Source organism: Colletotrichum phormii (genome assembly GCF_030913505.1).
Source record: "Colletotrichum phormii strain CBS 102054 chromosome Unknown BDP81scaffold_44, whole genome shotgun sequence".
Classification (NCBI taxonomy): Eukaryota; Fungi; Ascomycota; class Sordariomycetes; order Glomerellales; family Glomerellaceae; genus Colletotrichum; species Colletotrichum phormii.
This window is the reverse complement of record NW_026851486.1, coordinates 572-27,622: the sequence shown is the minus strand read 5'-3', so window position 1 is coordinate 27,622 and position 27,051 is coordinate 572. Positions and strand designations below refer to the sequence as shown.

The window sequence follows — 27,051 nt, the reverse complement described above, 5'->3', positions numbered from 1 at the left end:
GGGACACTAGGCACCCTCTCACGGAACGGAAGAACTATGGTACAAGTCACGTGATGATAAGATAAGATATGAGCGACCATGGTGGGGCCATGAGCGCTCATACCTGTCACAGACCCGCTGTCCTAGACCCCAACCTTGAGGTTGGTGTTGAGTAACCCGGTGGCCGGGTTACGTAAGCCTGAGGCTGGATAAAACTCTGCATCCTGTATTCTGTCGCGCATGTCCAGAAACGTAGCTCCTTGAGCTACGTCTTGTCAACAGAGCCTGTACCTGCTTAGGATAGAGCCTGCCCGTAGCAATAGATTGTCTGATCCGCCTGCCCAGCATCCACCTGCCAAACAACCTGCCTGCTACCGTGACAATACCAAGTAATGAGCGCTCATGCCGAACAATGAGCGCTCACCCGATCAGAGGAACTGATCATTGACAAGGGATATGTTCAGGACCAGGACTTGTATATAGGATGGCCTCGAGCCGGACTCTAGGACAGACTTTCCATAGCTCTTCAGCAATTAACTTCGTATCAGGATTAACATCCGCTTTCAGCTACTACCTTGACAAGACTACGATTGATCACCGAAGCCTTACCTACCCTTACGATTGACAGACATAGTTTCTGTCACGTAACAGGGATAGTAACCGCATCTCACGAAGCGCCCGTCACGTGCTGTATCACGTGTATATCACATACATCCTGTATATAGACCTTTCTCTTTTGTCTATTTCCACTTTGATAGGTTAAGCCACTTTACCACACTCCGTATGCCCATTGCTGTGTGCCATAACTCGTGACAGTTTCCTTGAAACTATTCCACGACTACGATTACTGTTACCAGTTCCGCAGCCTCAACTTCTGCAAACTACCCCTACGACTAGCTGGCCGTAACATACTTATTGCAGGAGACCTTAATGCCCGCCACTGATCCTGGGAGCCCGGGTCTCCTAGCCGGAATCGGGGAAACGATATTATAGAGTAGGCTGAAGGCTACGATCTTTCGTTTATTAGGGAGTGTAAATTCACGGGGTCGTATACGACAAATAGTGGTAGCAATTATCACTCGTCTGTTGGTGATCCTATTCTTGTTCTTCTTGTTTTTCTATCTTCCATTGTAGGCAGGAGTCGGTCGAAGTAGGTAGTGACGGCCTGGGTGGTTGTCCCACCTTTATCCGGCGGTGATGACTAAGCCAGGTGTCCCACTTCGCCCAGGGCAGGTGCCAGCCAGCCCATGGTACCTGCCTATTACTCCTTATCAGCCTTTGCTGTTCCAACAGGAACGTTAGGTGAAGACGGTAGCCTGTAATATAGTTTAGATTAGTATAGACCATGTCGGCATTGCGCCCGGCACGTCCTTTTGTTACCAGACGTTAAATACATCATCATCATCATCATCATGTTCCAACAGGGAGGTTAGGGCTCCTACTTATACTTATAGGCATACCCTAGACCTAACCTTCTCAAATATCCCCTTTATGTTACGCCCGCCGCAACTTGTCACTCTGGGCGCGTAGCTATATAATGCAGAACAAGGGACAATGATGCCGGAGTCATCATTATCGAAGCTTTTGCTTTGTGCCACAGTTGGTTGCCTTGTCCTGCTCATAACATTTATATACTAGATTCCCTTATTAAGGTCGGAGGTCTAGATCCTCCGGGAGGAAAATAACCTACTTAGCCGACGTAGGAGGGCTAAGAAAATACGTCTTAGATAAGGAGGAAGTCTTATGTTACGGCCAGCTAGTCGTAGGGGTAGTTTGCAGAAGTTGAGGCTGCGGAACTGGTAACAGTAATCGTAGTCGTGGAATAGTTTCAAGGAAACTATGTCTGTCAATCGTAAGGGTAGGTAAGACTTCGGTGATCAATCGTAGTCTTGTCAAGGTAGTAGCTGAAAGCGGATGTTAATCCTGATACGAAGTTAATTGCTGAAGAGCTATGGAAAGTCTGTCCTAGAGTCCAGCTCAAGTCCATCCTTATATACAAGTCCTGATCCTGAACATGTCCCTTCTCCCTTGGGTCGTCTTGGGTCATTCTGATCCAGAATGATCGTTTAGCCCCCAAGTCGTGTTGGATCATATTGATCCCAAATGATCCTTATCTTATCATCACGTGACTTGTACCATAGTTCTTCCGTTCCGTGAGAGGGTGCCTTGTGTCCCCTTGTCCTGTGCATGTATGGCGTATCGTAACCGTCGTAAGCCTGCGGGGCAGGCCCTGTTCTTGGTCGTGCATGTTGGGTCGTAACAAAGTACTCTCTTTGGTGGTTGATAGCCTAAGAGGAGACTGGTTGTCTGGTTAATAGGCTCGCCTGGCGGCCTATAGGTAGCTTACTCTATAAGCTATTTTATTACGGTCACTTTTTATCTATTATACTTATAAGTCGAAGCGGTAATACTAATTAAATAAAAAGCTCTATAAATCCCTTACCAACTTACCCGTATATAATAAGCTAGGGAGGGATAGAGGCCTAAATACCGAAGAGCCTCTTATAACCGCCGCTTCTATTAATAAAGAGCTTATAGAAGGTAGCTTGGTGTTACGCCCGCCGCAACTTGTCACTGTGGGCGCGTAGCTATATAATGCAGAACAAGGGACAATGATGCCGGAGTCATCATTATCGAAGCTTTTGCTTTGTGCCACAGTTGGTTGCCTTGACCTGCTCGTAACACTTAACTAAGCTTAATATAACTCCGGGAGCGGGCGCGGCTAAAACCGCTTATTTTAATCCGGGAGCCGGACTAGCTAAAGCGCTTTAAAAGCGTTCTAGATCGGCGCGCCTTTTATATAAGCGTTCTTTATACGTAATCGAGAAGTCGCTGCTTGCCCCTCCTGGTTTGGCGGCACGTTCCAATCGGGCATGGCGCCCACGCCGCTTTGCACGTGCACCCCTGCCCGTGCCAATTGACGCCGCCCTTAAATACGGCGTCGCCCTCCTCTCGACGTCAACCTTTTGTACCATCTACCTTTCCCTCCCAATAGTTTCACGAAAAATTCATCGCTCGGGTTTCCTGCTTCTCCTTAGTCGTACCCTTGCCCGAGGGCAGTGTGACTCTGTCTCTTACGTTGCTACCTTGCCCAGTCACGCCGTTATTTCGCCTCCAGCTCTCTCCCCGTGTCGAGGCGTTCCATACGACCTAGGCGCCTTCCTCTCCCGCTCCGTCTGCTCTGGGTATGACCCCAAATCGCACCTCGATACTATGAACCTATTCTGACTCGAGAGTAGGAGGTCTGGACGGTTGTGAACCGGAGATGGGGGCCGGGCTGAGTGTTTTACCACGAGAGGCAGAGTCAAGAGTCCCATCATGCGCTGATGTAACTCACTTTCTGAGCTGGGTGACTTTGTGATGGGTTCCTGAGTCTTGCATATCTCAGTGCCTCGGACGTATCTCGCTCAATGGCCTAGGTTCGCTGCCAGTCACAACCTACCCCCTGTTCACCAGGCGCCAACTTGGTGACGCAAGGGGGCTAGTCAGGCAGCTTTGCCTTGAATTCGGCGCCTGGACCGACCTCAATCATTTCGCTGTTTGGCTCCTTAGTCACCTTCGGACCGACTCTCAAGATGCGCGCGCTGAATGCCTATTGCGGCACGAGCCTCTTGATATGGATGCATCATGACGGTTGCTGCATGGCAGGCTTCATGCGTGTCTGCCTTGCACTTCAGCCTAGCCAGCATCCCTCCTGCCCAGCACATGATACCTCGGGCAAACGGAATGGCAGCCCAGACGGTGATATGACCTTTTTGGTCCTCAAGATGGCATATCATGCCTTATCAGGCCATCGGCTACTCCGAGAGCTATTGAGAGATGCGTACGGGACTTTGGGAGGCCGGTCTCAGGTTAAGTAGCATCCATAAGGGCGTATCCTTCTGGCGACTGCTGATTGGCAACAATACGACATTGTCTACGAACAGTGGGGGACGAATGTGCCTGGACAGTCCAGGCATCGTATGCGCAGATATTGGCGTTCAGAGGGGACCCCTTGGCATGCTCGCTGTTCTACTTTTCAGACAACACGGAAGCGTTAGCGCTTGCGCTCGTCACTGAACATCGACTACTTAAATGAGAGCGTCTGGCTGATAGATTTGGACACTCATCTTCTCAAACATCAGACCTTTGGAACTCTCCCAACGTTCAACCCAAAATGCCCATCAATCTTGACAACATTTCATTCTACTCGGCTCCAGCGCAAGCTGTGCGTCCACCGGCAGCCAAAAGCACAATAATACCTCCTTCAGACGACACTACGACCACACCCGATCAGAACACGAGTCATAGAGACAAGAACCCAATCGTGTCCTCCCAATCCCTTCCAGAGGCAAATGTTGAGGGCAAAGTCATTTCAAAAGATAGGCCGTATCTGCGGATTGAACGCTGCCCGGCAACAGGCGATATGGGCCACAGCCCAGCCAAGAAGCCTGTGGCAGTGGACTTCAATACGCGCGAGAACTCGCCTGAGACGGCGGCTTGGTCTGCCAACTGTCTACCAGTCTCGTTCCCTTTGTTGCCATCCGGGGCATTCGCTGCGGCAATGCTTCCCTCGCACCCAGACCCAGGTCCCCAAGCTGCCAACAACACAGCCGACCCGGCTCTCCTTCTAAAGTCGACTGAGAATGCATCGACTGTCAGCTTAGAGAGACCTGTCAAAGAAAGCACTCCGCCATACACCGAGCAGCTGCCCCAAGTGAGTCAAGCAGCCCATGATGAATTTACGACCTGGCTGCAACATCAACAAGTCGTGCCATCCAGCAGCGCGGAAGTTGGAGAGACCCCAGAATCCCCGAGAGGACCTGCCGAAAAGTCTGGCACGATGCAAAGCCCAGTGTTAGCCGAAAGTGGGCTGCCGTACTCTAGTTTGGCATCCCTAGGCCAAGACACGCCATGTCACGCCGAAGATTACACACGCCAACTCCTCTCCAGATAAGAGACTCTCAATCCGTGGCCAAACGCTGGTAACAACGAAAGTAGCCCTAGCTCAACCGATCGAAGCGAGCCACTGATCACAGAAACGGCGTTTCATTCCAGCATTTATTCACCTTCACCGGACGAAATACACATGGATGCTGAGACGACAGCATCAGATGCTCCTCCTATCCCATCGGGTGCGGATGGACCCCATTTTCGCCAAGGGCGGGGTAACCCAATGAGATTCATTGCCTGGAAATATCTAGAAATATTTGCCCAATCAGATGCTTATATATGGGCGTTTTTGGAGTAAAAGTGGGTAATTCTGGTCTTGGCGAAAATGGGGTCCATCCGCACCCGATGGGATACACTTATCTCGAGTCCATCGCCGAGCTCGCAAATCACGACTACCAGCGGGCGCTTATGCTGAAGTCGATTCGGACCCGGAATCTAGCGATGAGGATGGCGCTCGTGGAACCAATGATGACTGCATCGGAGATCAAGCCAACCCGGACAGAATCCAGCGAGGGCCCCAGGGCTGTGAGGACAATTCTGACCAACGCGGTCAGCCAAAACCCAAACGTCGTAAAAGAAACTTCCAGGAGACTGTTGGCACCAGCAGGGCTCTGAGACCACGGGACACGTCATCGCAATTAGCAGTAGAGCTAAGACGAAGGTCAGAGCGGGCTCCAAATCGACCAAGGACAAGTGGAATTCTGACCCCGCAGGTCTCTCCTGCTTCTACCGAGAAAGAAATAGACCCCAGATCCTTCTTTGCGCAATATGATGAGTGGCCTCTCAAGAATGCAGTCCTGAAGCGCATCACAGATGGAATTGTAACGACATTTCAACTGCAATGGGAGCAGCCGTCCACAGAACGACAACAGACGCATTGCTATCCCTCAGTTAGTCGGCCTTCAGGTTCTTCGCTAAAGGGACGAAAGTCTGCGAGGCGATCTGCCAAGTCCAGATGCCCGTTTTCAGAACAGGAGAATGAACTCTTGATTCAACTGAAAGGACAGGGCCTTTCATGGAGGGAGATCCACAACAGTTTCTCGAGTTCCTTTCCGGGCCGGTCTCTCGGGACGTTGCAAGTCCACTTCTCTACTAAGCTGAAGATGACGAGATAAAAGGGCTTGGTAAGGTGCGACATATGCGTGTAGATAGGTCGATGGATTGAGAGAACGGAAATGGACTTGGACATGTAAGGAGAGATCTATTGTAGGTCTTTAAATGTGTCAGATAGCCTTACACTTCCCAATTATCACCCTGGAAATTTTCGCGGTGTCAAGGAAGGAAGCTGGTTCTTTGGTCTGTCCTATTAAAAACGCTGCCCTACATCCTGAATGACCAATATCTTTTTGACTGATGGTAGGATGACACAAAGTTGCTAACGTGTATTGTCGGCAGCTGGAATAATCCTCCCACTCACCAATTGCAAGTTGCGTTTCCTTCTAGAAGCGAATATCCTCCTGGATTTTGACCCAACCAGCGAAACTCTCCGGAATCTCACTCTAGGACATGGCAACTCCGATCCTTTCTAGAGACACTACCTCGGACGTAACATTTCGGCTGACCTTTGGGGCGTCCTCCGGGGGCAGAAGCTACAACAGGCGCTCATGAAGCAATCTTGCAGCATAGGTCACTCCATCTCCGAGCGTCGCCCTATCGGCCTCACATTAGAGCAGTCTACATCGGTCGCCACGCATCCGACTATCAGGGAGCTGACAAAACCTCTTCGAGAACTGCCGCAAGGCTCCGGAGAGAACTCAAACAGAGAATCAGAGACGAGTGGACTGACAAGCAAGCCACAGACGACATCGAGCGTCAGATACATGGCATCGGATTTGCCAACCCTGCGAACAGACGACACCTGTCGACCTCAGGGCCCAGCACCAAGGCACCTGATGAAGAAACTCACTGCCCCGATCGTGGCCACGCTCGAAGGTCAATATCGAAGGAGGGATGAAGCCATCGAGGCTGTTTCCACATATTGTCTTGTTCAGGAAGGATGCACTGTGCCCCGGTCTCGCCCTCGGTCGACACCAGAGGCCGCCATTTGTTGCTCTACTTCTGATCCGCCTGAGGGCGGCCAGTTGGACCTCGTCACACGATCTGTTCCCATCACTAACGATAAGGAGCGGCCCAAGAGATGCTTTATCTGTATTGGACAGGCCTCGGATTTAATTCCGGACGACAAGGGTCGATTGGACGAACTCACCCATGAGTTCTGCTCTCGGCGGGCTCCAGTCATGTTTTCGGCTTCGTTGCAGCTTTTCAAGAGATCCGCGTCGTTGAAAAGGTGGGCTATCGGCGATAGGGGCGATCCGTAGGGCATGCCGGTGTTGATTCTGGATGTTTCGGATCGGAATCTGTCTAAGTTGATCTCAATATCCAAGAGAACTGGCAATTCAATGCACCGCCACTTCGTCAGTACGTCCCTTCCCCGGTTTGTACAGGAGTCAGCTGTGCGAAGGACTATCCCATCGAGTGCTGCAAGGCGACAGTACATTGGCTCCACATAACGGGCCCCCTTTTACCCCGCACCGCATCTGGTACATCCACTGCTTGAGTTGCCCCTATGATTTCCACTCCGGTACATCTACCAAATCCATCATTACCAATACTCAATTAATGGATTCTGACGATTCTGACGGATCTGGCCGTTCCACGGGCTCGGCGAAGTCGTATATCTTTGCCCTGCTGCCCGAGGACCTCGCCGCCGCCTGCACTGCCGACTGTACGCCGGAGCAATGTGATAATGCCACTGTTCGGCCCCGCGAGCCTCCGGAGGTTGAGCCCGGTATCCCTGGGCAGTTCGTGCCCTTCGAGGTGCCGCAGCGGCGGAAGTACACGAGGATGGGCTGCCTCGAGTGCGATGTAGCTCTCTGTAACTCAGAAGATTGCTGGTACCGATTTCATACGCAGAATCTCTAGTAATTGGAAGTATCTATTATCAATTACGTTGGTTGGTTGGAAAAAGGGGCCCGAAGTGGCCCGATTGGCTGCTCCCCCGCATCTCAATGTACTGTCGCCTTGCAGCACTCGATGGGATAACCGCTGCGAGCCTGCGGGGCAGGCCCTGTTCTTGGTCATGCATGTTGGGTCGTAACAGTATCACGCCACAAATAATCATGTCGTCACAAAGCAAAGAGGCCCAATTGAACTTAGCAGTCAAGGCTATCCAAAAAAAACCCTAAACTCAGCATTCGAGCCGCAGCAAGAATCCATTCAGTCCCCCATAGGACCCTAGTGTTACGGCCAGCTAGTCGTAGGGGTAGTTTGCAGAAGTTGAGGCTGCGGAACTGGTAACAGTAATCGTAGTCGGGGATAGCTTCAGGGAAACTATGTCTGTCAATCGTAAGGGTAGGTAAGGCTTCGGTGATCAATCGTAGTCTTGTCAAGGTAGTAGCTGAAAGCGGATGTTAATCCTGATACGTGTCACAGACCCGCTGTCCTAGACCCCAACCTTGAGGTTGGTGTTGAGTAATCCGGTGGCCGGGTTACGTAAGCCTGAGGCTGGATAAAACTCTGCATCCTGTATTCTGTCGCGCATGTCCAGAAACGTAGCTCCTTGAGCTACGTCTTGTCAACAGAGCCTGTACCTGCTTAGGATAGAGCCTGCCCGTAGCAATAGATTGTCTGATCCGCCTGCCCAGCATCCACCTGCCAAACAACCTGCCTGCTACCGTGACAATACGAAGTTAATTGCTGAAGAAGCTATGGAAAGTCTGTCCTAGAGCCCAGCTCGAGTCCATCCTTATATACAAGTCCGATCCTAACTGAACAGTGCTGAACATTCCACTTTGTCTGGATATGTTGGATATGCCGAATATCCAACATATCCTTATCCCTTATCATATCCCTTATCATCACGTGACTTGTACCATAGTTCTTCCGTTCCTGGGGTTTCCCCAATGTTCCGTCCCGTCCTGCATATATGATGCGCCGTAGCCGCTAGGCGTCAGCGGGGCACGCCCTGGTCTTCATGTTGGGTCGTAACACTTAGTTAGTTAGTTAGTTACCTTAAATTAGTAAGGGTATACGGGCTTTAAAAAGATTAGTTCCGGTTTAGTAATTAGCTCTTTACTTATTAATTTAGGTAACTAGGACTTACTAGTAGAATCCGGTCCGTTCTATAATATTGTTACGACCCAACATGCATGACCAAGAACAAGGTCTGCCCCGCAGGCTCTGCCCCGCAGGTTCGCGGTGGCTACAGCGCACCATGTATGCAGAGGACAAGGAACACTAGGCACCCTCTCACGGAACGGAAGAACTATGGACAAGTCACGTGATGATAAGAGATAAGAGATAAGGATAAGGATATGTTGGATATGAGTTATCCAAGCGATCCTTGGATAACCAGGATATGAGCTATCCAACATATCCAAACAAGGACACTGTCCAGCACAAAGGACATGTTCAGAATCAGGACTTGTATATAAGGATGGACCTGAGCCGGACTCTAGGACAGACTTCCCATAGCTTCTTCAGCAATTAACTTCGTATCAGGATTAACATCCACTTTCAGCTACTACCTTGACAAGACTACGATTGATCACCGAAGCCTTACCTACCCTTACGATTGACAGACATAGCTTCCCTGAAGCTATCCCCGACTACGATTACTGTTACCAGTTCCGCAGCCTCAACTTCTGCAAACTAACCCTACGACTAGCTGGCCGTAACAAATATATATATTTTATTTTCTTCGATAATAGAGATGTTACAACCCAACATGCATAACAAAGCCAGGGGGCCCGCCCCACAGGCCTGCGGCGGCTATCTTCCTGATATACGCAGAGAATCCGGTGATGATGATGATGATGATGATGATGTATTTAACGTCTGGTAACAAAAGGACGTGCCGGGCGCTATGCCGACATGGTCTATGCTAATCTAAACTATGTTACAGGCTACCGTCTTCACCTAACGTTCCTGTTCAATGACTCGGGCAAATTTCGGAAAAGAAATTAGTCTCCTCTATCCATTCGTATAGAAGAGAGGCTCCCTTAGCAGAACCTAACAAGAAATCAATACTTACTTTGGCCATACGTTGGCGGAGGTAGCGCGGTGTAGCCTTGCGTCCACGCTTGCAGAAGTAGAAATGGACTGGTGTCTTGGGTTTCCCACAGCTACAGTTAAGCAACGCATCTTGATGAGCGAATCTCTCGTGGTATGCTGCAAAGTCTCCATGATGGGATCTTGCTGCGTATAGCCTTCCTAGTAAGTGCCGAGGGAGGCGGAGTTCGGGCGGCTTGGGATGAAGAATTATCTCGAGGTCGGCATATTGCCGAGGGCATTGGGACAGCCATTTTCTGGCAAAGGCTTGGAAGGCAGCTGCTTTAGCTTGCCTTTCTAGGTGCGCTAATGAGGGCTGTGGTTGTGATTTTGGGATTAGTTTGCAGTCTTCCTTGGCTAGAGCATCCGCTTCTTCATTTCCTGGTGTTGGGCAGCGATTATCAGGTAGGGGGTCAATGGGATGTATTGATGAGTATGAAGAACGAGTGGCTATGGGAATATCCCGACTATCTATATAGTGAGTGGAAGACCCTTTATACTGGCATATCCTTGGCAAACTTAGTCATGCTTGTGTAAGACCATATTGTTTCATAGGCATAGTGTGACAATCGTTGTAGCGAGTGTACTGGGATGGGCCTGACACACCCCCCTAGGTTCAAGTCTTTGCTTGAAGCTATTCACACTTCTTCCTGGCCCAGCAGGTGTGTGATGTTAACAAGACGAAGTTGACGAACGAATTCTCGGTGTTTTTGTGCGTTCAGTGGTTTGGTTAGACCATCAGCGATAGTGCTATTGGTATCCATCCACTTGAAAGTGATGTCTCCTTTCCGACAGACTTGGCGAGCCCACAAATTCTGTATATCGATATGTTTCAGCCTGGAGGTTCTGTGAGGCTTTTCATCTGTCAGAAGACGAAGAGTTTGACTGTTGTCGCAGTAAATAGTAGGGAAACCGTCTGGTTGAATCTGGAGATTCTCCATTAACCTTATGGTTGCCATATACTCTCTTGTGCATCTTTCTTGTCGCATCCATCGTTGCGCTATGGAGTGCGCTTGTGTTGGCGGATATGTAGGCGATATACTGCTTCTGATAGAGACCTCTCGATTCAGAGCCTGCTGCCTTTTTACTTGGTTTCCGTCGCCTCGGGGATTTCACAATGTTGGAAGAGTCAACCCCTTCACTTTTGTCGTATTTCTGGCGTCTTTTGATAACGTTGCTGAGGGGCTGTTGACCTACACCTTCCAAAGTGTTATTGTTGGAAGTATTGCTACCATCTCCACTCGTTGGAGTTGGTGAAGTCGCTGATTGGGTTGGTGATGAATCTTCTGGTCGAGGGGAGCCTTCCACCCACCCAGGTTCGATCTGATGGTCCCTATGTAAGGGTTGATTTTCTTCTTGTTGAGACACTGTCTCTTCTGTGTTGACATAGATGGTGTCATGGATTACTTCGTCTGAAGTAATGGCTGACGATGAAGATGGAAGTGGAGGGCTACTAGACATCACCCCCCCAGCCGAAGAGATATCGAGGCTGGTTTCTGTTCCTCTTACAGAACTGCCAGGCTGGCTGGATAGGCGGTTACCTAGCGTCACTTCTTCCCCAAGACAAGGTAGAGTTGGAAGACTATTATCTGGAGCGAAAATAGAACTTTGGCGGTCTGACGGATGAGTTGCATAGGTATCTGGGGCCGCGAAATCCTCTAGAATGGATTCGATATCGTGATCAATATCGTCATGGAGTTCCAACAGGTCTAGATGCCCTGTCTGCTCTCTTATCTGTACGGCATCAAGTTGCTGGACTTCTGAAGGATTGTAGACAACTGATTCGTCAAATGACACGTCTCTGGATCTGAAAACCTGATTCAGAGTAGGGATCCATATGCGATAGATGTTCGAGCTATCATATCCACAGAGATAGCCAAAATGAGCTCTAGGTGCCATCTTGGCTGACTTTTGGCGGCCAGCCATGTAGTTTTTGGTCAGAGGATAGGCTCTGCAACCATATCTCTTGAGATGGCTAAGCGATGATAGTTCTGGGCGCTTTGTACCCTTGTTGGCATTCAGCCACGCATTCGTCTTTCCTTCTGGTGTCATCCAGTTGATCTTCCTTCTTGGAGTTCGGTTGCCAAGATAGACGGCTGCCGCTGTTGTCTCTGGCCAGAGTTGTGGGGGAAAGTTTGACTGTATACAGAGAGCTCTTGCTGCTGCAAACATAACTCCCCCAGCTCTCTCGGCTTGGCCGTTTTGTGCTGATGTGTATGGTGCTGTTCTCTCCAGAATGATCCCTTCCTCGGAGGTTTAGTCCTCTATGTTGGTCTGTAGAGACACATCCCCATCAAGCCGTAAAAATCGTACAACAATATCGTATTGCACTGAGAGAAACTTGACTAGTTGCTTGATAAATCGAAGGCCAAGAAGTCGTCGATGTGGAAGTGCTCTCTGGAGCTTTAGCTTGGTGTATGGGCATGTGGCGATAATACTGACTTTCGCCCCATTGTACGCTTCCTCCATCAGAAAGAAGTCAATGTTGATCCTCTCGAATGGGTAAGTGGTTTTGTAAATTGGTTGACGTCTTGAGATGCTCCTCATTGCTTTGGCCTGTCTACATGTCTCGCAGTCCTCTATCAGAAGACCCTCTATTCCTGCATCTGAGGATGCCTTGGATAGGTGTTGAAGAGCCGCCTTATTTGCGTGGCTAAGTCGTTCGTGCCACAGTTTGGCGTTCTCCTTGCTGGTTGCTCGAGGCTGAGAAGAGGATGAGAAATAGACTGCCCCTTGGCCGTCAGGAGGCTCGAGATGGTATTGTGATTCTAGTATCCAGATTTGAAATTGAGGACTGCCCTGATTGTCTTCAAAGCATCGATGTCTTGCCGAGAACCAAAGTCCTTGCTCTTCTAATCTGATGGTACTGATCAGGGTAGTTGGAGCGTCTGATACTAAATATGCGCTGTTGATTCGCAATTGATGAGGTTGGCCCATTGCATCTACTGCATTGACTATCATGGTCCCTTTTGGGGTTGCAATAATAGGCCCATTTGGGGTGTCAAAGGTCTTCTTGACAGGGTTTAGATCTGCAAAGCGAGATTTGTCCCATGTGAGGGTATCTGTTGCCCCGCTGTCAACAAGTACAGCGTGTTTGTTATCGCTGGCTTGAGCGATGTGCTGACAGCTGCCATTTGGTTCTTCTGGCACTGAGCTGGTATCCGACCAGTCAGTATCTGAGTCTGATGGACTGGATGCCCGTATGTAGTTGGCCTTGCTGGCCTTCTGTTCTGCCAATTGGTCTGGAGAGACGCTCTTGGTCCTGCTTTGTTCTATCTTTTCCTTTAGCCTAGGGTTGTTGGCAAGGAAATCTTGAGCCATCTGGATCTTCGCTGTGTCTCCAGTCCAGCCGGATGGACGAATGTATGGGTTTAAATAGAAGCATTCCTGATAAAAGTGCTTCTTCCCATCTGATAGACAAAAGGGTTTCGGCCTGTTGTCCTTATCCTTTGGTTTTCGGCCAAAAGAAGCGTTGTTGGTGTTGCCCTTGGCTGAAACCCGTGGAGATTGGCCTTCTTCACGCTGTTTCCAAGTGGCATATGCACCGCCTGATTTGGAGTCTTCATCTCCATGCCCAGCCTCTAGCCAGGTTCTCAAATGCTGAAGGATTTTCTTGCCTGTCAGCCGTTCTGATGGATCAACGTCGTCAATTTCTTCCCTGGTTGTATCCCTAGCCATGGGAGCGACGAAGTCTGGATATACCCCTTTCAATGCGTTGAGAAGGGTGGTTTGTTGATGAGGTACACTCATCTCTTCACAGCCCAATCTGACTGCTTTGGAGAGATTGGTCTCACAAGATTGAATCCACTCTTGGGTGCCTGATCTCTTGATCCTCATGAGATGATCTCTATAGGTCTTGTAGGTAAGTCTTTTCTCCGCTTGAGGAGATCGTTGATACCTGTCCTTCAGGCTTCGCAGGGCTTCTCTTGGAGTATCAGCATCCACTAGCCAGGAGAGCATGGTTGGCTCGATAGTGGTGGTGATGTCTCTCATGGTTTTCTGAAGCGCCTGGGTTCTTCGCTCGTACTGCCTAAGCTCCTCGATATATACTCTGCTGTTGGCGTCAAACAGAGTAACTTGGTCGCTATTTGGGTCGACTGGCAGTTGTGGTCTGATAGGCGCAGTCAAGGCCTCATCAGAGTCAGGGTTGCAGAACTGCCATATCCCGTTAGATTTGGCATTCATCCTGATGAAGGTATACCAGTCTGGCCAGTCAGATTGGCTTTTAAGGCGAATAGTAGTCTGTACGGTAGACATCTTGTCCGATAGACAAATAGGTCGGTTGTGATACCCGTGGATTGACCAGGTGCCTGCCTGGGCTGCTAATAGACAAAGAGGTAGTTGACTGTGTGATGCTTATTCAGAGTATCCAGTGGTCAGAAAGACAACTGGGCTCATAACTGTTGGGCAGCGATTATCAGGTAGGGGGTCAATGGGATGTATTGATGAGTATGAAGAACGAGTGGCTATGGGAATATCCCGACTATCTATATAGTGAGTGGAAGACCCTTTATACTGGCATATCCTTGGCAAACTTAGTCATGCTTGTGTAAGACCATATTGTTTCATAGGCATAGTGTGACAATCGTTGTAACGAGTGTACTGGGATGGGCCTGACAATATCGTTGCATTCGATAACTTGCCATATCGAATTCTGCCGCCCCATACCGCTTCCACTCAAGGGAGCGTCCAAGGTTTGCCTTCCACCTGAAAGTGTTGAATATTTCCACACCTCGGTAACACAACACCAACAAAACAACCTAAATTTCCCAGAACATGATCACACTGCCAAGATCATACAGCAACATCGATGAATATGCGGGGGACTTGATAGAATTCAGCGAAACGCCCTTGGTCCGCCAGATCACCGGTGATATCCACGTCAACGATTCACTCATCTACAATGCATGGGAAGCCCTACCCACCGACTGGACATCCTGGTGGGCGTCAATATCAGACCATCGAATAGCTCAACAAGACTTGATCGACAGCATTGAAGAGCTGGACCCCTCATCGCCACCAAATGACGAAGCAGATGAAGACAAACGACATTTACCCTTACCAGACCGGCCAGAGTCGTTGTCTAAGTGGCTCAAGAATGTCCAGTCTCTCGCACTTCCACGAGACCAACGTCCTGGCACTGCCACCAACCTACCAGAGATCCTATCAAGTCGCATGAAACCCAAGAAGATTGCAGAAGTCTCCACCGCTGTCAAATACATCCACAGCGTCTGCCAGACCAACAGCATAACCCACATCATCGACACGGGCTCCGGCCAAGGATATCTCTCCGTAGCGCTAGCATATCTCTTCCCAGAGCTCCACGTGTTAGCAATCGACGGCAGCGAATCCCAGATTGCGGCCTCAAAAGCCTGCGCAGATAGTCTGGGAATCCCCCAGAGCAGGATCCAGCACATGCGGCGCTACATTGACGGCACACCGCCGCTTGCCGATGAGATTGCCGTCTGGGCCGCAGACGAGAAGTGCATGCTCGTTGGCTTGCACGCGTGCGGGAACCTCTCGGAGCATATGTTGAGATACTTCGCCACTGTGCCGTTCATCGTATGTCTTGGCGCCGTTGGATGCTGCTACAACCACATCGTCCCGCGTTCTGCTGCTTGTCCTGATGGATTCCCCATCAGTGCAAAGATGCGCGCAAAAGACGTCACGCTGAGTGCCATGGCGCTCATGACGGGCTGCCAGGCGCCGAACAACTGGGAAAGGGCAGATCCGAGTAAAGAAGAGTCGGTGTACTCGAAACGGCGCTTCTATCGAGCCCTCCTAGAGAAGATCTTCCACGATAAAGGGATAGAGCTCGACAAAGAGGACAGGCCTGTGTGGGGTGTGCGGAAAGGTGACATGGCCAGTTTTACCACGTTCGCACGCAGAGCGATGGCTTGTCTCGGCGTGGAAGAGAGCAAGATCAGCGATGCCGACCTTGTTGCTTATGAGGAGAGGTATCGAGGTCAAGAGGGCAAAGTAGCGATTTTGTGGACGCTCAGTGTGCTGTGCTGCAAGGTGGTTGAAAGCGTGATTGCCCTGGATCGGTACTTGTTCCTGGCGGAGAACGGAGGGCAGAATGTTGACGTTGTGCCGATATTTGATTACAAGATATCACCACGGAACCTGATGTTTGTGGCTGACAAGGGATAGATTGATACATCAAATTGAGTAGACGATTCACCGGCAGGTAACCGTTTTACTTACGCCGAGTGCATGCGGATAATAACTAAGGCGTGGTCTTCGAGGATTCGGTCTCATGAATACAATATATTAAAGCCAACTATCTACACAGAATCCAATACACAAACCCGAGATGCAATCTCGAAAGACTCCACTTCCTCCAATCATCCCTTAGAAGAGAGCAAGGGCAACAAGACCACACACAGCCGCAACAGCGACACCGAAAGACGCACGTCCAGCAGACGCAACCTGAACCACAGAAGGCAAAGGCTTCGCAGTAGCAGTAGGTACAGCACCCGTAGCAGAAGCAGAGCAAGCAGTGGGGGTAACAAGCGAACCATCAGGTCCGAACGGGCTGTAGCCGAGGCAGCCAGCGTACTCAGCAGCGCAGCTCGCGCGGTTGGCATCAGGAGCGCTGCGGCACTTGTTGTACGAGTCGTTGCAGCCCGCAACGCAAGCGGCGCCAGTAGGGGTCGCGGGGGGAACGACGCCAGTCGCGATGGGGGGGACAGCGGTGGCGGTGGGAGCGACGGCGGTAGCGGTGCCGGAGCAAGCGGTGGGGGTGACGAGGGAGTCGTCGGCGCCGAAGGGGCTGTAGCCGAGGCAGCCGGCGTACTCGGCAGCGCAAGAGGCGCGGTTGGCGTCGGGAGCGCTGCGGCATTTGTTGTAGTCGTCCGCGCAGGCGGCGGCGCACTCAGGGCCGGAGGGCGCGGTAGGCGGGGCGGTGCCGGTCACGATGGTAGGGACGGCGGTTCCAGTGGGGACCGCGGCGGTGCCGGAGCAAGCGGTGGGGGTAACGAGGGAGCCATCGGGGCCGTAGGGGCTGTAGCCGAGGCAGCCGGCGTACTCGGCAGCGCAAGAGGCGCGGTTGGCGTCGGGAGCGCTGCGGCACTTGTCGTAGGCGGCGGCGCAGGTGGCCGGGCAGTCGGGGCTCGGGGCGACGCCGGTAGGGGCGGGGCCGGTGTGGGTGATGGTGCAGGGGCAGTCGGTGATGGTGAAGGTCATGGGCTCCTTGATGGTGTAGGTGTGCTCGCCGTGGTAGATGACGGTGGGCTCGGGGCAGTAGGTGGTGAGCGCGGTGACGACCTGGGTGTAGGTGCCGTTGCTGAGGAGGGCGGCGACGGGCATAGGCGCGTCGGCGACGGGGGAGGCGGATGTGAGCTGGACGGCGCCGAGGATGAGGCCGGCTAGGAGAGGAGCCACGTGAGAAGACATGTTGTTGAGTTTAGTGGTGAAGACCGTGTGTAAAAGAGTGTGGTAGACTGATATCAGAGTTATAAATGAGTGTGAGGGTTGAGTTGTGAAGGACGTTTGAGTCTGCAAGGGAACTTTGGTAAACATTTATAGGACCTCGAGTTTGAAGCCAAGACGGTTGATTAAACGTAAACATTTCAGCTAGCGTTGATGGCCAAGGGGCAGTTTGCTGGTAAAACTCGGATCGCATCCGGTCTGGATGACAGTTACATTCCAGCATTGTTGTGTTTGACGTGCCTCGTTCTCCTGCAAGAATTCAGTTAGTCGCGTCTCGTATTCTTCCTCGAGAACTTGGCTCCTAGTCTCTTGTATTTTTGCTAGCGCTTCAACCGTCAGGCTCGCCGAACGACTAACGCTGCTATGCTTTCTTTTACCTACGTCCACCTATTTAATCTTAAAACGCCAAAGTCTTAGGTTTTTCCTGGGGAAGAGGCAAGAAAAGGGGCGAGCCTCGGCGCCACGGTCGTGGAGTGTACGCCATCTCGGCTACGGCCATCAAATTAACAACGTCAATCGTGCGTCAATCGGACTTTGGTCTCACCCCAGAATTCATCTCGGGCTGGAATGTTCTATCCATACTAACGAGTCACTGTCATGTTCCTGAACACTTTCTATTTGGCATGCCCCCGCTTGAATGTCACAGATCGTGGAAGGGAGTCAAGGGAGGGCGCCTGATACGAGGTTTTCCCTGTCGTCTCTTTACTTGATGGTAGCGGGCCGAATGGTTCGGAATGGACTCCGACAGAGAATTGTTTTTCAAGAAAAGTCAATGCTCCTCTATTGGCAAAAGCAGTTGGATGATCAGGGGAGTTACCGCAGAAAGAACAGGACGGGATGTGCTACCACAATCATCAACCGAATCATACTTTACCTAATGACAATCGTCGTTGGAACTTGAATGGAATTGAGTATTTCTCTTAAAATACGAGCACATGAACGACAAGTACGGACGCGGACAGGATGATACCCATACCACCATAACAATGGGGCACGCGATATCGACAACACTTGTAGTGAATTGTCATTTCATTCAATTTAGTTTGGTCTAATCATGGATAGCTGAGCGACTTGCCCAGCTTCAATCACACTGCTGACCCAGGATGCGGAGAAATCTAGGTAGGCAGACATCGTCTATAACCCTGAAACCATCTCGTCAAGTTCTCATAAACTTCTGAGAGTGAAATTAATGTGTGACAATGGTCCATCCTATGTACACCATCATGCTCTCCACTGTGTGCCCTCAACTCACTCCTCAATCCTCCTGGTTGAGGCACCACTGCGGTCCTTCAAGCCAGCACGACGTCCAGATCGCTCAGCAGGTGTTTACGAAGGCAGAACTCGCGGAGAAGTCGCCTCAAGAAACCAAGCTTCAGTCAGGCCAGCAAGCCGGCGGCGACCAGCTCACTCACTTCCTCTCCCTCACGAGCACCTTCATCTTCATATCGTGCCTCGGCCTAGCCTCCATACCAACCATCTGAAAAGCCAAATCGCCCACCTTGTGATCGATATCCATATAATCAACCCTCTGCGTAGTCCCTTTCACAATCGTCTCGAAATCGAACCACCGCACCGTAAGCAACAACATGATGCGCAGCTCATCCATGGCCAAATCCTGCGCAATGCAAGCCCTAGACCCGCGCTCAAATGGCCGCCACGCGAAGCGGTGTATGTCCTTGGCATCCTCGCCCCAGACCTTGGGGTCCATGTGCGTCGAGTGCGCGCAGGGGATGACCATGAGGTTCTTGACGGGCCAGCGGCGGCCGTTCCACTCGAGGTGGGTTGTTCCGGGCGGGGCTTGGCGGATGGTGAAGCCGATGGGGAAGAAGCGGAGCGTCTCTTTGATGACGGCGTTGGTGAAGTCCATGTCGTTTGTCTTTTGCGGGTTCGCGGTGAGCATCTCGACGGTGGTGTCGAGGTCCGGGGAGAAGTGCTCGTCGTGCTCGGCGCGGAGGCGGGCGACGATGTCGGGGTAGAGGGAGAGGAACATTGTGACCCAAGTGAAGGTGTCGGTGGTGGTGCCGTGGCCTCCGAGAAGGAGAGCCTTGAGGCTGGGTTGGTTGTTAGCGAGACACAGTTGCGAAGCGTGGGATAGACTTACTTGGTGACAGCGGTGTCGATGAACTCGTCGTCGAGACCTATGCCCGGTCCGCTCTGGATTCTGTCAAGGACGATGCGGTCCAGGACACTCTTGACCTGTCGCCGGGAAGGCAATTCCTTCTCGTCCTGCAGGATGTGCAATCTCTCCTTCATCTCCCCAGCCAGGGTATCTCTAACGCGATCCTTGAGCGCCTGCAACTTCTGCTGCGCCTTGCGCTTCTTCCACGGGTTGCGGGTGCCGATGAAGGTGGTGGCGGGGTTAATCGAGTTGCGCAAATCCTCGAGCAACGGCGATCCAGACCTCTGCGCCTCAAGTGAGACACCAAATACAATCTTACCGACGACATCAAAAATCGTCTTGGCCGACTCCTCCTCCATGTTGAACGACTCGCCCTTGGCGGCGAAAGCGCGCAGGCGCTCGTGGAAGATGAGGACCTGCTCGGCAATCATGCCGGCCATGGGCTTGACATAGGTGGGCGTGAAGCCAGAGCCGACCATGCGGTGGTTGTACTTCCAGCGGTCGCCGTTGGAGGCGGCGATGCTGTCCTTGCCGGTGAAGGGGCGGAGGAACTGCTCGATGGTGGGGTGCTTGGGGTACGGATTCGTGGTGAGGACGAGCTGGGCGGCGTCCGGGTCGGTGATGATGACCTGGGACTCGACAAAGGGCCACATGTCGACGTAGAAAATTCCGCCGAGGTTGTACTTTTGCGCCATGATGGTGTAGATGTGCTGAGGGTGGGTGAAGAGCGGGAGGGTGGCTGCCAGCTCTTCCCAGATGATGGTGTGTGCCCAGATCCACTAGTGTTTTGGCGGTTGAGGCTAAATTTCGAGGAAACATCAAAAAGAGTCAGCGTTGTGATGCTTGTGCGATGTGTGCTTTGCGCACGTCTTCATAGCCGCGGGCGCGAGCCATCGAGGAGTGAGGTTAAGTTGGAATGAAGCTCTTACCAATCCTCTGAATCTGGTTCTCATGTACACGGCCTTGAAAGCCCAGTACACGGCCGTGGCGAGAGCCACGCTGGCCGCGATCAACCAGTTGGAAACGCCAAACATCGTGAGCCTCAAAGCTTGGGGGGTATCGCCAAGCTATTTGCCGGGAAGATGACGAAAGGGAGGGAAAGAAACAAAAGGCGGAAGAGTCTTGCTGCCCACACTCAGGACAAGAAGAGAGAAAAAAGCTACATGGCGAAAGAAGATGGCGGGGTATTAGGGTCAAATTTCATCTACGACCTACCAATCCTGGGCTCTACGTAATGTCAGATTCGGGGCAAAATAACCAGAGCAAAAACGCCTCTCTCGCTTTCACTTTTTTTTCTTTTCTTCAGCAAGGGGGGGTCTGTAAGTTTGGTCCTTTCGATGTGATCGTCCTCCCGCCAGTACGTCTTACTGGGGGGGGGGGGGGGGGGGTGCAATGCGTGAGAAGGTCGCATCCTTTTGCTGAACGGTGGGGTCGAGAGGATCAGATTAGATGATCTGATAAGATGATTGAAAGAGATCAGTATTCCCGGATTGGATGAACTCAGAATGGTCGACATAGGTGGGAAGGGGAGGGCGTGAGATGAGTAAAAGGCCACGCAGGAACTTGAGGAAGTTCCCGGAATTGGTTCCATGTCGTGATGAACGAGGGGGCGTGGATGGTGGTCAGAAACGCCGGCGGCCCCATTTTCAATGGCTTCAGTTTCTTTAGCGCGAGTTTGCAGGCTTTTTTCCCAGAGGGCTCGACCAGTCAACGTGCGGAGGATTCAGTTTTGTTTTGTCAACGGTCCGGTCCGCTCATCGGCACTCGAGAATTGGTGACGCCGCGGCGTTGCTTCGCCTCTTGGCCCAGCCACCGGGAACTGCTGGTTGAGGGCCATGAAAAGACTCAAGTGCCCCGGAAGAAGTTTCTTCGTTTCCCTTGGTCGTTGCTGGACTTTTGCATCTCCGTGGCTATTTGGTATTGCTGGATGGTACGTTGTATCCATTATGTTTTTGCGTGCAGAGAGCTAGGCGGAATGTGGGTGGGAGTCCGCCGATGCGTGGCCGGTGACCGAGAAAGTTTCAAGGATTCAGAAAAGGTTTGCAAATGTGATCCGGCGCGTCAGGCTATCATCTACCGCAATGAAGGATACAAAGTTGGGTAAGCTCTTTGATTACCTCACACAGGGAGCTTGCCATACATGATCACACTCTCAAGAGCGCCAAATCTGCAAAATGCCTGAGCATGAGATTAGATGCCAGATTCAATGACGGGGGAATCTGAGAACCTCATTCTTGGAGACAATCCACCACACAATCCACATCCCGCCGGTGGGAGAGGTCCACAGGGCCTTGGCTGGGCTGCCGAATTGCGTCTTCTTCATCAAGACGGGGAGACAGCGGGGAGTCTCGGTCAACACGAGCTTCAAAGCCCGCAATGGATGTTGTAGCTGTACGAAGCACAGCTTAATTACTACGCATAGCAGTGCGAAGTTTTCCTATGCCGCAGTCCAACAGCGGCATCTTGTGTTACGGTTCTGGCTGCTTGCAGCATGAACTTCAGGCGGTCCACAGAGGAGCAAAAGCGAACCCTCGGCCGCCGGCGTGTGAGGAGGGAGGGGCAGAGGTGGGGGTGAAAAAGAAGAGAAAAAATACCACTCCGGACGAACCCCTGCTTCTTCAGCAGATGCTAAGCTTTCTTGGACAGCGGCACAGCGGCTACGATCTTGGCAGCACCAACAGAGTTGAGCATCTCCAATGTTGGAACAGACCGGCGCATAAAGATAGGTTAGTACTCAAAGTACCTTCAACCAACGACTCAACGTCAGCTTGTCTGCTGTGATACCCAACGTACATCGAGTACTTAGGTAATCTCAACGCACGCCGCGTGAAATAAAACTGTGCCGATTCCATCCATCACCCGTCAGCAGGGTAGGAAGAATGCCACCCAACCGACAGCCTGTCAAAAGAGTATCTGTTGGTTCACGGGGTCGTATACGACAAATAGTGGTAGCAATTATCACTCGTCTGTTGGTGATCCTATTGCTTGTTCTTGTTCTTCTTGTTCTATCTTACATTGTAGGCAGGAGTCGGTCGAAGTAGGTAGTGATGGCCTGGGTGGTTGCCCCACCTTTATCCGGCCGTGATGACTAAGCCAGTTGTCCTACTTCGCCCAGGGCAGGTGCCAGCCAGCCCATGGTACCTGCCTATTACTCCTTATCAGCCTTTGCTGTTCCAACAGTATCACAACCTATTATGAAAGAGGCAAAGGTTCCGAAACCGAGAATCGAACTCGGGGCTATGCCTGACCTCTCACAGAGATGAGAGGGCATCATGTTGGCCACTACACCATATCGGATGTTCATGTCTGTTGCCGCAAAATTGGTGCTTCAGTATCCTGTGTTGTGAGAGTGGAGCAGTGATGCTGGGCTGGCCCTAGGTCTCCAGGATAGTGCCAGTGAGGGCGTGTCACGGCGGTTAGCCGCGCCGTTTTCGTCTACATCGGTCGCACTGGACATTGAAAGTTCAATAAGAATGTCAAGCTGAGTAGGACGTAGAGAAAGACGAGAGCAGATGGCGCATCCTAGAGTGTAGACTTTGGTCCAAATGAGATGCACCACTTCCAAAACGGAACCCTCCAAGTCGTTTCACGGACAAAGAAACCGGCGTAACTGCGGACGGAATCGGCTCCGGAATGTTTGGCCAGACGGCAACCTAAGCGCGCGAAGTACCGTTACACATCCTCGCTGATCCGATGTGATAGTGCCAAGGTAGCATTCGATGCAGCCAAGAGACGCATGCCTTTCTTTGTCTGGTCCCGCATCGCGTCTGTTCAGGTTGGGCGCGTGGCAAGTAGTCCGTCTTCTCGATCATCGGCCGCAGACTCAGTTCGCCGACCATGCGCTTTAGTCAAAAAGCAACAAATACAGCCCAGGATCAAAAGGATTATGACAAGAACGAGATTCGAACTCGCGGGTGTTTCCACACCAGCAGAGTCAAGTTGAACCTGAAGCTGGCGCCTTAGACCGCTCGGCCATCTTGCCATGATGAGGATTGCGGAAGCGGATTGGGACCCGCTGCGGAGTGAGGCCCGGCTGGAGGGTCTCAAGACATCGCGACGGAGTGGACTCAGCAGCCCACGAGGCAATAAGCGACCGGAACGTGAGAAAAGAATGCGAAACTTGCTGCGTTGCTAATAGGTATCTCGGTGGAAATCAAAACCAGTTACAATAGTGGTATCATCGAATCCTCTGCTGCTGCGTCAACGCCCATCCCTGTACGTTCATCCCGTGTGCCTCCCACCAGGCTTAACCTTTCGTCTCTTCCACGTCGAACTCATGCGCAACTTCTCCGCCGAGAATTTTTGTATTGGCCAAGTTCTTTAGGCAGTCTTCTTGCCGGTGGCGACCTGTCGACCTTGGGAGGTGTACCGAACGTATGCGTAGCCGCCGGCTGCGATGACACCGATGATGACGAAGTTGCCTGTTGAGAAGGGGAATTAGCCACATGACAACTAACAGCTATGTGGGTGGCGTGGGACTTACTCAAGACGAACTTGCCGAGTCCGCCAACAACGTCGATTGCGCCCTGGAATACATCGGTAATGAGGTTGACAAGCCCGGTGAAGAAGCCGATAATGGTGTTGAAGATGGTCTGCAGGACGTGGTAGAAGGCGTTGAAAATGGAGGAGAGCAGCTCGTAGACGCTGCTGAAGAGATCCTGGATCGCGTTGGAGACGGCCATGTTGACGTTGTGTGTTATAGCTTTGGTCTTTGGTGTCGTTGGGCAGTATGTGAATAAACTTGGGAGCTCTGGACGTGTCGGGCAAAGGTGAATAAATGGAAGCTTCAGATTTAGCTCCAACAGCTTGAGAGGTCCATGGAGATCTGGCCGCACCGTTGACTTTAAGCAAAGAACCCACGCGGACGAAAAACAACGTCCTTGTGACGCGATGGGCGCTGCCGCCTGAGACTTGCCTAACCCCAACCGAACCAAAGCGGCGGGTTGGGGGAGGCAGGAGCCGACGCCAGTGACCGCCGTGTGTGGTGAGAATTGTCGCGGGTGACGTCGGCATCGTGACGTCACCAGCCACACAGGCAATCACACAACCTCGTTCCAGCCACTCCTGCTGCATTTCGAAGAAGGCGCCAGATTACAGGGTAAGGAACCTTCCAATCATACCACTGATAATTGCGGCAGGAGCAGGTACGTACACTCAACCCACCACAGGAAGGAGGACAGAGCGGAGTGGTTTGTCCGGGCGGGAAGGAAGGGATATTGTCTCTCGCTTGTGGCTGCCGTCATCACGCATTCAAGCCACGTTTGCCCCCGTGCCCCTGTCTACTTCTCAGCCCTTTCCGTTAGGAAAGGGAGGAGGTATTTGTCCGGCCAGGAGCCCTGGGCACCTCCCGTCAACCACCTCACAAAAGTCTCTCTCACGTCTTACCTTATGCATTGTCTCTGGCTGTAAATGATTCGATGTGGTGGTACCTTACATCCAACCCCTGGTCAGATGTAACACTTTCAACTCCTGCCCACCATTCTCTGCCTGGGGTGCTGGGATATCAAGTCTACTTGGAAGTTGTTCCTTGACGCCTAATATGAAAGCTCGTTTTCATAAATCCACGGGCTCTCTATGCTATCTCCAGGCCTCCTCGGACGTTCTGTCGCTCTCTAGGAGACCCCGGTGCGCCTCCATTCGCCGCTAGAGTGGTCGAGATACTCAACTTTGCCTTTGACCCAAAGAACAGCGTCTCAGTCGAAGAAGCTGCCGTTGCACTAGAATCACTCTTCGCATCAGACTACGAGGAACATGGCACAGCAGGGTCTTTCCTCTGGTGGTTCTGGGACCTCATGCACGTCCTAGCCCGCCAGATCCCCTACGACCAGCGCGAACAAGATCAGCTGGCGGCAGTTATCAAGGTGCTTACCTGCATCCCACCCAAAACGGTGGTTCTAGGCGAAGAATGGGGAGACGCGAGTGAGAGCTCGGTCGATGTGTGGCAGAATCTCCCCATGTTTGCGAATACCTTGAACGAGACGCTCAGTGACGGTAAGATCATACCCTCCGCTTTCGGTCTTGCAAATACCTTTGAGAATCCCTGCTCTGATAGATTACTTGCTGATGTGAGAACTTTAGGCGACCTAAGAGCTCCTGGTGACGACACAAGAAAAGACCGTCAGGTGAACCTACAAGCATACGCAGCCCGAATCGCGGGCCTAGGCCTCGTCCCGCTAGAGACAAACGCCACCTGGGCGCTCGTAGATGCGCTCGAAGGCAGTGTCAAGCCAGTACATGGTGCTCCGGACGAGGTCAACTCAGACCCAGCCGCAGTCGAGGATATCACACACAAGACACGTACTGCCGCAGCCTGGGTGATCCACGCCGGTCGTCTCTTACATGGGCGCGATGAGGTGGTAAGTGGGACAACAGCAGGACCTTTGTGGAAGCTTGACAAGAAAGAAGCTGTCAAGTTGAGACGAAAGGTCAAGGGAACTGATGGGCTGTGTCCTGAACGGTGGCAGCTGTGGAAGGAGAGGCTCGGGGTTATTCGGGATGCTGTCGGGTTGGATGAGAAGGCGCGTAAGGACGCTGGTAATGCTTACCTGGAAATGGAAAAGATCGAGAAAGGACAGTAGATCTAAGTTGAAATCTTTCACATGACCGAGCTGAGGTCAACGCCTTCCCATGTGGTTTCTCCCAAATCTTCCACCATTTACACGAGTACACTTCCCCATACCGGCTTTCACTATTACTTGCCACCTTGTTAGGGAGATGTTTGTTGGCTTGCCGTCTTGTTATATGGCCTTCTTGATGTCATCGTCAGAATCGATTGATGGCTCGTAAAAGTCAGAAAGGCTTAGCTCTACACACCGAGATATAACCTGTCAGATAAGCCAGCCTTCTCTCCTTGACCCTCCAACGTCCTGAACCCCAGGGCTTTCCCGATCCCGACTTAGCTCTATTTACAGCTTACGGCCAAGACATCATGCATCCTTTCTGTGATCCCATCTTTCTTGAAAACGAGTTCATGCAATCAAACATTGTCTTGGGTCCTTCTGGTTTCGTTTTGGTGGAGGATTGGAGGATGAGAAATGGGAGTAGCGGTGTCCAAAGGACCCGACGACGGCGAGCTGGCTATCCATTACGCGTGGTAACTTCCATTGCCTTGATGTGGATGTAAAATTCAATGGCCAAGTCATATCTGAAGCACCCAGCTAGTATCAGCGGCCCCGCAAGTGCAATCAAGTCAATTTTGACCCCCATACTTGCTGTTGATGAGATTTTTCTTGGTGTTTTTGATTAGTTGGCTAACTTGCAAGTTATTCAATCAATCGCCATATAAAAACACGTGATCTACAATTACCTAAGCGGGAGATATATGAAGCTATTCACGATAGGCCCAGTAGTCCAAAGCCGTTGTTCTGCAGCATAACCCCCCTCTTGAGCCAGTTTTTCGACAGCTGGAGAATTTCTATAGTCTCTGGCTTCATACTCATCCGTTGCGACGTGAGGGTTAACTTAGCAGTACTGAAAGCCCTCTCGCAGTCGGCCGCCATCGCTGGGACGGCGAGGATGTCGATCGCGAGCCGAGAGAG

General features: G+C 51.6%; 6 protein-coding genes and 2 non-coding genes across 8 annotated transcripts; 3 read left to right on the top strand and 5 right to left on the bottom strand.

Moving 5' to 3' along the window:
* Positions 1 to 6,308: 6,308 nt before the first annotated feature.
* On the top strand, positions 6,309 to 7,435 carry BDP81DRAFT_171857 (uncharacterized protein). The gene has a single exon (XM_060582170.1). It carries the CDS (start codon positions 6,516 to 6,518, stop codon positions 7,227 to 7,229), a length of 714 nt encoding a protein of 237 aa, XP_060437716.1. The 5' UTR covers positions 6,309 to 6,515; the 3' UTR covers positions 7,230 to 7,435.
* A 7,301-nt stretch (positions 7,436 to 14,736) lies between these two features.
* BDP81DRAFT_400881 (methyltransferase domain-containing protein) lies at positions 14,737 to 16,113 on the top strand (the record flags this gene model as incomplete). Its single annotated transcript, XM_060588746.1, has 1 exon — positions 14,737 to 16,113. One exon carries the CDS (start codon positions 14,737 to 14,739, stop codon positions 16,111 to 16,113), a length of 1,377 nt encoding a protein of 458 aa, XP_060437715.1.
* Positions 16,114 to 16,314: 201 nt separating this feature from the next.
* Positions 16,315 to 17,358, bottom strand: BDP81DRAFT_335982 (uncharacterized protein; the record flags this gene model as incomplete). The annotated part of the gene is made up of 2 exons (XM_060585883.1): positions 16,315 to 17,154; positions 17,287 to 17,358. The coding sequence occupies 2 exons, from the start codon at positions 17,356 to 17,358 to the stop codon at positions 16,315 to 16,317; spliced, it is 912 nt and encodes a 303-aa protein (XP_060437714.1).
* A 1,444-nt stretch (positions 17,359 to 18,802) lies between these two features.
* BDP81DRAFT_455920 (cytochrome P450) lies at positions 18,803 to 20,547 on the bottom strand (the record flags this gene model as incomplete). Its single annotated transcript, XM_060593113.1, has 3 exons — positions 18,803 to 19,445; positions 19,496 to 20,292; positions 20,443 to 20,547. The coding sequence occupies 3 exons, from the start codon at positions 20,545 to 20,547 to the stop codon at positions 18,803 to 18,805; spliced, it is 1,545 nt and encodes a 514-aa protein (XP_060437713.1).
* Positions 20,548 to 22,723: 2,176 nt separating this feature from the next.
* Positions 22,724 to 22,810, bottom strand: BDP81DRAFT_t382. Its single transcript has one exon. It is a non-coding gene; the product is annotated as a tRNA-Glu (tRNA).
* A 590-nt stretch (positions 22,811 to 23,400) lies between these two features.
* Positions 23,401 to 23,495, bottom strand: BDP81DRAFT_t381. The gene has a single exon. It is a non-coding gene; the product is annotated as a tRNA-Leu (tRNA).
* Positions 23,496 to 23,833: 338 nt separating this feature from the next.
* BDP81DRAFT_466542 (uncharacterized protein) lies at positions 23,834 to 24,195 on the bottom strand (the record flags this gene model as incomplete). The annotated part of the gene is made up of 2 exons (XM_060594405.1): positions 23,834 to 23,934; positions 23,997 to 24,195. 2 exons carry the CDS (start codon positions 24,193 to 24,195, stop codon positions 23,834 to 23,836), a joined length of 300 nt encoding a protein of 99 aa, XP_060437712.1.
* A 945-nt stretch (positions 24,196 to 25,140) lies between these two features.
* BDP81DRAFT_336109 (uncharacterized protein) lies at positions 25,141 to 26,091 on the top strand (the record flags this gene model as incomplete). The annotated part of the gene is made up of 2 exons (XM_060585894.1): positions 25,141 to 25,504; positions 25,592 to 26,091. Coding segments are annotated over 2 exons (864 nt in total), but the record flags the coding sequence as incomplete, so codon positions are not given.
* Between the last annotated feature and the right edge of the window lie 960 nt (positions 26,092 to 27,051).